This window comes from Brachionichthys hirsutus, chromosome 18, assembly GCF_040956055.1.
Source record: "Brachionichthys hirsutus isolate HB-005 chromosome 18, CSIRO-AGI_Bhir_v1, whole genome shotgun sequence".
Lineage (NCBI taxonomy): Eukaryota > Metazoa > Chordata > Actinopteri > Lophiiformes > Brachionichthyidae > Brachionichthys > Brachionichthys hirsutus.
In genome coordinates this window covers 9,451,801-9,462,608 of record NC_090914.1, presented here as the reverse complement: position 1 = coordinate 9,462,608, position 10,808 = coordinate 9,451,801, and the positions used below count along the sequence as shown (strand labels likewise).

Genomic DNA, 10,808 nt, shown 5'->3' with positions numbered 1-10,808 from the left:
TCACTTTAACTTGGAACGCACTTGCAGCAGAGTCGGCTTCTGCTCCATGATGCGCACCAGCAAAGTGTCAATGTAGTCCTCGAGATCTTTGATCTGCGGCTTCAACTTCTTCAGCTCCACCTCCCGCTTGGCGAGCAAACACTTCAGCTGCTGAAACTCTGCCTTCTTGCTCTGCAGCTCCGCCTCCCGCTGCGCCAGCAGGGCGACCAGCTCCCCGTGGTTCAGATGGTAGTACGATCCGGCTCCTGCCACCACGCACTGCGGACACGGAAAGAAGACTCTAATATTAAAACCACTCATTTTGAAGCTCCGTTTATGGTAATGAAAATTTCAACCCAGAATCCAGGATCTCCTTTCTGGATCATCACCAAAATGTAATCATTAATCATTTAATCCTGGTAACATTCATCAATATCTGTCTGTAACTTTTTTTTAAGTTATGTTGCTGACAGACAGACAAGACACCGGTAAAAACCGAACCTAGTTGGAATCAGGGTTCTAACAGTCGATGCAAAACAGATCCGATGATTGCGATCCAATCGCTGCCGCTGTTCTATTAACACTTCATGCAATCATTCCTGGTGAAAAATGATGCGTCCCTCCCCAGGAGGCCACATTGGGAAGGCTTTCACCTGCTACGTGTTAGCCTTCAGCACACGCTACCTTCTTCCTGTCCGTGTCCTGCTCGCCGAGGCTGCTCCTCCCCGGGTGGATGGTGGACCTGAGCTTCTCCAGCACAGACCGGCCCTCGGTCCGCTTGTCTTCAGCCAGCATGGCGGTGGTCAGGGGCTTCACTGGGTGGGGGCTGGATGGGCACACACACACACACACACACCGTCAGTGTTGTTCAGTACAGACAACTGTCAGATGATTTAGGGGCCGTTTGACATGTTTAAGACTCTCCACAACAGGAAACACTGTCGAAAATTGAAATCAAAAACTTAATCGCATGCGTTAGTGCAATCTAATATGCTCAATTGCATTAAGTGCTTTATTATCCCAAGATGATTCCAGTCAGGGGCAACAACACCTTTTTTTTTTCACCTCATATGATGCTGCGTTGTGGATTTCCAGCGAACGGGTGTGGTTGTGTGAGAACACTAACTAGCCCACTGGGGAAGGGAGATGTGTGTTTGTGTGTTGGGACAGAGGATATGTGTGGTAGGATTCAAGGTAAAATAATTACTGTTAATTGGCCTGAGGCTGTTGTTCCCCTCTCATTACGACACAGCCAGGACACACACACACACACCCCAGAAGCCCAGGAGAAGTGCCGTTAACGCCAATATGTCTGCACGTGTGTGTTGTAATAAAGTGATGAAGAGGAGAAGGCCACACCAGAGGAGAAACCTCCTGAGCGTAGATGGCACAGAAGAGAAGCAGGCCAAAGCAGAGCTGCAGAGGGAGACTGAAGAGACAACAGGATAGGAACGAGTGCTTCCTCGCCACCTTTTCACCGACCACGTTCTACCTCACCTGCTCTGCCGATTGGCTGCCTGCTGCTGCTGGGTCTCCAGTGGCATTGTAGCTCCTGCCTTGCTGGGTGGCGACCTCGCCTTCGCATCCGCAACGGGAGGGAGGGAGCAGAGCGCTACAGGGGAGCTACTAATCTCAGGAGTTAAAGAAGGAGTTAAGGAGGTCAAAGAGGGGAGGTCAGGGCCGGGTTGAGGCGAGGGCAGGCCCCCCTGCATGGCACCGGGATCGCTTCCAAAGGAGGGAAGGAGGACCTGGTCAATGGTGGGAGTCAGTGTGCCCTCAGACTGGGAGCGGTGTAGCGTAGAACTCTGCGTCTGTGGGCACTTCCCGAACTCTACATGTTTCGCCAAAGCCATCGGGAGCACTTCCAAACCGAAATCCAGTCCGACCATGAAACTTGGCTCCCCAGATGCAGCGTTTTCCTCCCCTCTACGGAGGAATCCCTCCGGTTGGTTAGTGCAGTTAATTTCTTCATTGGCTGGCTTACATTCTGGGCCCGGAGCAGCGCCAGCATTTGGCTGAATGTTACTCAGATCACCACAGAGCGTTGAATTTACAGAGTGTAACGTCTGGCTCGGTTCAGAGCCGCCAGAGCACATCGATGACAGGTGAGTCTCGCAGGTTTGGTAATCCTGGGAATCAGCGCTCAGGTAAAAGCTCCGGAGACAGCTGCTGGTGCTCTGATTGGACACCCGAGTGTGCAGCAGCGCACCATCAAAGCCTTGGCTAGGACTGCGTGCAACATGACTCGTGTGGAGGAAATCCAAATCTTCAAACGGTATTGGAGAATGCCGGATTGCATCCCGCCCCCCTAAACCCTCAATGGGGAAGTTCAACAAACTCTGACTCTCATTAGGGGAGGAGGTTATCACGTGCAATGACGCGTAACAAAAATCGTCATCTGGCGTTGTAGCGGTCATCACATCAGTGGAATCCTTCAGCAGTTGGGAGAGATCACCTGGAGACGCAGTTAAATCACCTGCTTTCTTTTCATTTCCCCCCCCAGGCTGTAGACAGACGCTGGTTTTTGGTGCCCGAGTCTCCTCGGCGTTGATCATTGGCTCTGAATGCGAGAGGAGCGAGGACTGTGGTGCTGATGACTTCACATCTACCTTTTCATCGCCATCTTTGGGCTGAATAACGGTGGGCTGATCGAGAAAATCTAAAGACAAATCATTTGACGCGTCAGCTTCAGACTCGGAGGGCTTTTTGACCACCGCCAGCTCGGCGGCGTCCTCAAAGTTCTGAATGTCAAAGTTCTGCTCCTCGGAGGACGATGGAGAGAATTTATCCGAGTAAGACGAGAGACAGGAGAGGATTTCTTCCTCTGCTGACCTGCCGAGACCTGAGGAAGCAGGATCTGAGGAGCTGGTGTCGTACTTTACAGACGAGGTGTGGCCGAGCGCTAGACGCGTGTTAACGTGCGTTAGATCACTCGCGTTAGCAGCACCGTTAGCGTCATTAGTTTCAGCAGCAGCAGCCAGGCTTCGGGAGTTAGGACTATTTAAAGTTGTGTCGTCACGCTCAAAGCTGTCGTGCTCGGGGATGGTCTCGAGAAAGTGTGTGAATGAGTCAAACTGATGAGGGTTAGTGCTGGTCACCAGGCCGGTGACTTTCTGAGCTTTGAGTCCACATTCTGTGCCAGCTTGATGATGCGACGCATCGTTCACACGAGCGCATTGACCAGCGTCTGTTAGTGTGGCTTCCTGTTTCCTGTGGTCCGTCAGTGGCTGGATGTCCTGCGGCATTCTGCGAGCTGCAGTCGGTTCGCCGGGAGACTGCAGCCTGCCTGCTGCGAAAGCTTCAAATGACTCGTCCCACTGCGGATTCGGATCCGGCTCCGCGGGAGACACAAACGGGTTGGACGACCTCCTGATCAAAGTTGTTGCCCCCTCCCCGGGAGTCGGTGGAAGAGGTCGATTCTCAACTCTGGCCATCAACTCGTCGTTTGCATCTGTACCAGTGAGGGCGTATTCGACGGTTGGGTTCTCAGAGGTGCGAGTGGGGTTAGTGTCGCTCGTCTGCGGAACGAGACGGGCTATCGGGGGGCTGGAACTGGAGAGATAGGGCAGAGGAGGCAGTGAGGGTTTTAGCCGCGGAGCCATTAGCATGTCTTCGTAGAAAGGGTTGTGTTGGAGGAAAGAGAAGAAGGGGTTACAGGGGGATGTGGGAGATGGGGTGCTAAGAGAGCGGCAGAAGGGGTTAGAGTGATGAAGCGGGGGCACCAGGGAGGCAGGTTCTAGAGGGCGACCCGGTGGGAAGAGTAGCTGAGGGGGGTAAGTGCAGGGCTCTAGTTTAGGTGACACCACCAGGCTGTGAAAGGAAGGGGACACGGTCCTGGTGATTAGTGAGGATCGCTCACAAGGCTGAACGACAGGCCGGTCTCAAAATGACATGATGCAACTTTTTTTTTTGTAAAAAGGTACAGCCATTAATGAACAACGTTTAACTCGTCTCCGCTCTGCAGCACCCGGAGCTCCCGGTTCACTCGTCCTCGCAGGCTCCAGAGATTCCAGCGGAAAAATGAAAATGCTTTTATTTCAGTGTTTCTGTGGCCAGCAAGTCCAACATGGATTATTCTTTATGCAGTCACGTCAGCATTTCAACGGCACTTTGTGGAAGGACAGGGAATGGACCAGGTCTAGATGCCTAAAGTTTCTGAGTGTATCCAGGAATATTTCTAATTTTCCTTAGCTTGTAATCAATTTTAACTAAATCTTGTGAAGGCTTGGCTGTGCTCTTTCCTGATTATATGTAAATATGAAAGTAATTGGCTGCCATATTTATATAATTTGAATTAATGTTTCATCCTATTCAGGCGTTAATCTCCTTTTGTAATTAGAGGCACAACAAACCCCACAAATTCTCAAGTCTTGCAGTAAGAATAATTGGAAAAGTTTAAAATGAAATGGAATCTCTCTCTACGCTCTTTAAGGTCTTTAGAAATATCTCAATACCACTCAAGAGAAAAGTACAGTAAATCATGCGACACCCTAAAAATAAATTAGCCACTTAAAAATGTGCTTGTGCCAGAAGTGCAAATGCAATAATTAGCTTCTCGCTTCGCTTCTAGTTCTTCTCCCTGGTTGCAAAGGCAAACACGAAACCCAGACGCACACAGAGAAGTGTAGGAGAGCAGTGATCATGATCTGCACGAGGCTATATAACGCTCCTTTCACCAGAGCAGCTGCCTTCTGTAATCGGGGGGGAAACACACACACGCAGAGCTGGAAGCAAAGTCTTTTAGGTACACAGCAGGCGGAATGAAATGAGAATACTTCCACACAAGTTATCTGGACACGGACTCTTAGATGCGACCCGATGACTGTTTGTTATTTTATTCTGAGGAGATGGGAGGCGAGTAGCTTCGCAGTCAGACAGGAAGCCAGCTCCCTCGGGTCTGACACCTTCCGGTCTCACTAACATGGCGCACCCCGTTCTCTTAATCGGGTGTTGGTAGATGCATTTATTTATTTATTTTCCACAGAGCCAGGCTGTTTTCTCTTATGTCTGGTCATAAATTTAAGTTGAGGTCCACATTTAACATATTGATAGAATAACAGTGGAAAAATAAAACATGCCTAAAAGTGTTGACCCGTTTCCTCATGTTTAGAATCTCAGCAGGCTCCTGAACAATGTTTGCCCTTCATGATTCTACCCACACGGACGTTGATGGAACAATCGATCGCTTGTAACAAATCGGCCTGACGGCGTGGGCGGACTCTTTTCTGTCATGACAGTGTGGCGTCTCACCTGGGATTGCTGTGCGACTCCTTCGATCCAAACCATCCCTTGTGTTTGTCCTCAGCGGCGCCGTGAACCCGTTCAGACTCATCCTTGGGCTGACTCTGTCCTTTCCCTGCGGAGGACAAGTTCTTCCTCTGCTTTTTACCCTGGATTTCCCCCTCCGCCGGGGAAACGCCTTTGTGCGGAATCGGCTCCTCTTCTCCTTCAAGCAGCACGGGGCCGGTTTGTTCCAGGGCCGCCGCTATGGCCGCCTTCTCCTCCTCGTCCGGCTTGTCAAAAGACCAGCGCCGCCCGTCTCCGACGGGACCTTTGGGGACGCCTGTTGACGACGGCGGGCTGAGATTCTGCAGAGACACGGACAGAGGCAAATGCTTCTGCAAAAGTCCCGGGCCGCCAGACTTGGGAGGTTTCCCCGAGCCTGGATCTAGGGGATGGGCGCCATAAGCGTGGCTGCCATTAACGCACACAAAGCGCCGAGGCACTGCGATGGTGATCTCTCCGGCGTCATCGCCAAACTCGCATTGGAGGGAGCTCGCCGACTTTGGCGACGTCTCTCCCGTGTGATCTGCAAAGCAAGGCAAGAGGAGGAGAAAAGAAGTGGCGGAGAGCGTGAGAAAAGTGCAGTGCAGCACATTAGCTGATAGCAACAAACGAACGTTCCGTTTCCAGTGGTGGTTTCTGATTGGCCGGATGATGGAGCGGCTCACTAGAAGGAATGGTGCCACGCTGAACTGGCGTCTCACCTGGGCTGTCGTCGGCCGTTAGGTTGCTGCTGTTGCTGGGCGAGTTGGAGAGGTCAGAGACCACCACGCTGATGCCGGCCGTGGGGCTGAGGCTCCCGCCGCGCGACGACGACTCGCTGCTCTCCGAGCCCAGCGACGTGCTCGAGCGCGCGTCGGACGACTTCCTCAACTTCCCTCTGAGGAAGAAGGTCCTCATCTTGCTCCGACGGACCTCGCCCCCTTCATCGTCCTCGTAGTCCTCCTCCCCGCCGCCGTCGCTCGGCAGGCGCTGCCGCATCCTGCCGAGGGAGCCGTGACCGCCTGGCAGGACGCCCGAGGAGGAGTCGTCGCTGGATCTCCTCTTCCCCCTCATGCGCTCCTTCAGCTTGCCGAAGGTGGAGGCGCCCTTGTCCTTCATGACCAGGTCGTACATGCTGGCCGTGAGGTTGTTTCGGGTGAACTGGATGGTGACTTGAATGTCGCCTCGCTCCTTCTCCTTCTTCCCCGTCTTCGAGTTGAGCCGGTACCACCTGCATCAGACGGCGAAAATGAGGATGACAGAAAGAGGGGGCGCGCCCATCATCCCACAACACCAGTGTGGTTTTTGGACCCGATGAAGTACAAATCAATTCTGATTGAAATGAAGAGTCGTGTAAATGCAACAGGCCCCGAATGGAAAAACAGATCGTCCCGTCCCAGGCTTGCGTGCAACAGCACCGGAAAAGTTCTGCACGCCAACCACCCGTGGGAAAGTCTCATCTGGCTCATCGTTACTGAGAAAAGTACCCCCCCCCACCTCACGTGTCGGGGACGAGGACTCAAATCTGCACCCGACACCGAGACCTGCTTTATTCTTTCACTTCCTGAGCCACTGAGCTATTTTCACCTCTCAGCGCGACCACAGAGTCTCTCCGCCAAACACCGAGAGACTTAAATGTAAAAATACAGAATGGAGTCAGAGACAACACTCATTTCTTGACTCAATCAGAGGAATTGGGTTTTTTGTTGTGAAGATAACAGCAAATGAAATACAGATTATTTCTATTTCCATAAGAATTATTTTTAATATTTTCGCAGTTAAAAAGGACAGGAGTGAAAAATTGAACAAATAAAGTGAAAGGCTGTAACCACGGATAAAATATTCGACCTTATACCAAACCAACACGAAAGCAAGAATTCTGATGAAAGAATCAGAAAGAGACGACATGCTTAGTAGAAGCGTATCCATTTATTGACACCAGAAAAGAGCTGGCTCCTCGGTATTTAATAAAAACCTCCTCACGGCAAACACAAATCCGGTATCCGGGAAGTGTCCAGTTCTAACGTGAGGCTTTTGGTTATATGGGAAAAGAGGCAGGACATTTCTCCGCTCTAACAAAAGCACCGTCACAGCTGTGGGCTGCAGGACGATTTACCAGCGCAGGCCGTTTGTTGTGGAATCATCGTTCTGCTCCGGACCTCCAGTTCAGGGCTGGCTAACACCCAAACAGAATGCCAGCGAGAACCATTAGCAGATAGACGCGTTCCAGAGCAGCTGGGAGAAGCGTGACGAGCACGCAGGTGGGGTCCAGAGGGGATAGCGGAATGCTGTCGCTTTTTTGTCGACCCACAACAACCATTACGTCACACATACCGAGAACACACAACACTGGAAATGTGGCAGCCTGAGGACGATTCCAGTAACTAAACGTGGTCGATCTGGAATTTTTTACATCGGAGCATCTCATTAAAGGAAATCCCTTCCCCCCCGGGACAGCGCGTCTTGTTTTTATTGTTCAGAGGCAGATGAAATAAGAGATTCTCGCTCATGTGTCTGGCGTTTCACATCGATGCTCCAACAATAGCATCACTCCTCCTCCTCACATTCAGGAGCCAACACCCTGCAAGCCGAGGTGGGGTTCACATTCTGAAACACAGAGCGATGCATTGGGTTGCTGCTGCATCTCTGCATCCTGTTTGTGACTCATGCGAAAAGGCCTGACAACAACAAATGCACATACAAGTGAACAGACGTGAGGCGCAAACAGAGAAACTGCACCGCAGGCAAAAACCGGCAGCCTGTATTCGAAAGCCCACACACTCCAAGCATAGTCTGCAACTGAAAAGACCCAGTTTCTCAAACGCATCGTCCCACACAAGCCAGGCTGCAGGTCAGCTAGGCCTCCGGGTTGTATGAAGTCTTCTGATGCAAACTTCAGGCCCGTGTTTTTTTTACAATCTGTGGGAGTCTATATAGATTTAGTTTTTTTTAAATAATCCCATCCCAGAGCTGCAGAGCATAACTGCATATCAGCCAGCCCATCTTGCGCAAACAGGAAATCACAACACTCCACCCCATCCCAGCTCGGCACCTTATCTGCCCCTCGCCGTGAAATATACAGGAAAGTTCCTCTCTTCCAGAAGCTACCACCTCGTTGTTGCAAAACCTTCCACAGATCTAGGAATTTTAAGAAACAGATCTTTACGATGGGGAGAGAGCTAGAAGTTCCTGACAAGGTGGCTGCAGACCCGTTTCATCCGGCTTCTGTTCGGCCCCTGTGGGGGATTGGGGGGGGGGGGGGGTCTGTGAGCACGAGAGCTATCAGAGTCAGACAGAAAAGCCTCTCTGAAATAAAACCGGGGCCAAAGGCACAAGATCCGTGTCGACTGTGGAATTTTAGCTTGAATTGCTCCGAGACAGTTCTTGTTTTTTGATACCCCAGCGTGGGGTATCAAGCTACCGGTACTCATTAGCGACATTCTTCTTCCTTTCTTTTGTCTGCACCTCCCCGGCGGCGGCTGATGGGCTATTTGTATACCTGCTCATCCCAAATATTTTACCCAACATAACCTGATAAATCTCTGCAGAACTAGCAGAAGTGCACCAACATGATTCAGATGGCTTGGGCGGGTTATATAACCAGCATGTCCATTAGACAGCAGCATCCGCTCTGCAGTGGCTACTGGACGTCTCAGACTCACTCCTCAGGCCTGTCCTGATGTTCGCCTCCCCCCCATCCCTTAACATGACATGAAACCTGAGTGGTTGCAAAAAAATAAGCCAAAATAACATCTCGGTCGGGATATTAGCACAATAAAAAAACAGTCAAGTCGATTCCACGATTCTGGCCTGCAGGAAATGCATCGTCTTGGAAACCTGGAAAAAAATGTTTGAGAAATAAAATGACAAGCAAAAAGTATTGCTGAGGAATTCTTGTTAGTCTTATTCCACAGCGTGCGGTTCTTCTGGCCCAGAGAACATGCAGGGGAATTCACCCGACGCCCACCTTTCCAAGAATCTGCTCTGTGACGACGGCTGATCGTGCGAACCCGCCCAGCTACACTAATCCGTTACAGCAACAGGAAAATGGCTTTGAAAGATAGCATCATCAATTTAGAGCCAGCGACCTTCAAAGCCACCAGCTGACAGCTCCAGTAGTTTGAAGGTGACCCTTTCAATTTTTTTAAATCTTGTAAATCTTGTAAATAAAAAGCGCTGACGGGGCGTCAGGTGACACAAAAGCCAGCTGTTCAAGCCAAAACGTTTGCCCCCCCCCCCCCCCCCAGCAGCCTGTCAAAATATTTTTGGGGGGTTTCTATACAGTCGACTCCCGGCAGCGTGCAGGAATGTGCTGCTGCTGCTGACCGACAGATTCCTTGAATGCCACGCAGAGGCCCCGAAGGTACCACGGCACCAAAACACAGACGTGTCTACATCGCTAGTTCATCGATTTCATCAATCTTGGGACGTCCGGTTTCTCCGATGACTGTTGCCTCAGTTGACCACAATGCATTGGGGGGGTTGGTAAAACAACATGTTGAAAATACCTTTCAGAGCAGGAATATGTTCTGATAATCCCTAAAACTGGAGCAGGAATTAATCCCCTTGCATGAAGTTATGCCCCAGACACTGGAAAACAACATTTGAACTCCCCTCCTGCAATGTGGACACCCTGAGGGAGGTGGCGTTCCTGGGAAAGGGGGTTTTCAGCCTCAGTGAGGTGCTTTGCTGTGCTCAGGGTTAGTTGAGGAGGAAGAGGAGGAGGAGGAGGAGGAGGAGGAGGGGAGGGTGTGTCTGCAGGGCCCTGGTGCAGCGCCACAGATCTGACAGCTCGGTTGAAAACAGAACAAACTGCATGTCAGGAAAGAGAAGGAACACCGTGATGAGTTCAGAGAACATGGAAAAACACAAACAGCACGGGCGCGCCGCGTTTCCCTTCCGTGCCCGTTCACGCACGCGCGCAAAACGCGCACGCAGGAGAGGACTTACTCGTTTTTCACGCATCTCCTCTCGTGGAAGACTTTATCCAGCGGGATCAGCGCCTGTCCCAGGAACACGTCCAGCCCGATGAGCGCCCGGTGCGTCACGGTGAGCGCCAGCTCGTTGCTACCGGAGCCGCCGCGTTCCAGCACGCCGGGCTGCAGATCGAACGTGCACTCCTCCTTCCACTCGGGCTCCGTCGTCTTCTCGGCCACGCAGGTCGAGTATTTCTCCCTCCCCAGCTGGATGACGGTGTACGCGTCGCTGGTGCCGTGCTTGCCCTTGCCCCGCAAGCCCCTGCCCCGCAGCACCGTCACCTGGACGTGCGTCGGTACCCATCGCTGGTCCTCCTCTCCGGTTAGCGAGGACATGTCCCCCCCCCGCCCCTCGCCACCTCCTCCTCTTCCTCCCCCTCCTCCTCCTCTTCCTCCTCCTTGAGACAGACAGACCGACCGACCTGCTGCGCGCCGCTCACCGTGATGAGGTGAGGCCGACGCGCAGACGCGTTTCGCGTCCCCCCCCCCGCCGCGCCGCGCCGCGCCGCGCCCTCCCGGCTCTGGATGAAAGTCACGCCAGCTCCGGGGTCAGCGAGCGGTGCCGCATTATGGCCGCCCCCGACAAAG

At 52.1% G+C, this 10,808-nt stretch overlaps 1 protein-coding gene across 1 annotated transcript; it reads right to left on the bottom strand.

Moving 5' to 3' along the window:
* rab11fip5a (RAB11 family interacting protein 5a (class I)) lies at positions 1-10,556 on the bottom strand. Its single transcript, XM_068752149.1, has 7 exons — positions 10,195-10,556; positions 5,967-6,475; positions 5,230-5,788; positions 2,589-3,789; positions 1,477-1,556; positions 664-805; positions 1-258 (listed from the first exon to the last, which is right to left on the bottom strand). Exons 1-7 carry the CDS (start codon positions 10,554-10,556, stop codon positions 1-3), a joined length of 3,111 nt encoding a protein of 1,036 aa, XP_068608250.1.
* Positions 10,557-10,808: the final 252 nt, after the last annotated feature.

What these genes read in the sequence shown, in the direction of transcription:
- rab11fip5a (XM_068752149.1), bottom strand. Translation starts at nt 10,556, where the DNA reads ATGTCCTCGCTAACCGGAGAGGAGGACCAGCGATGGGTACCGACGCAC. An exon ending in GAGTCGCACAGCAATCCCAG is followed by an intron (nt 3,790 to 5,229) that starts GTGAGACGCCAC and finishes TTCCTTTCACAG; the next exon opens with CCTGGTGGTGTCACCTAAAC. An exon ending in GCAGCCAATCGGCAGAGCAG is followed by an intron (nt 806 to 1,476) that starts GTGAGGTAGAAC and finishes GTGCCCATCCAG; the next exon opens with CCCCCACCCAGTGAAGCCCC.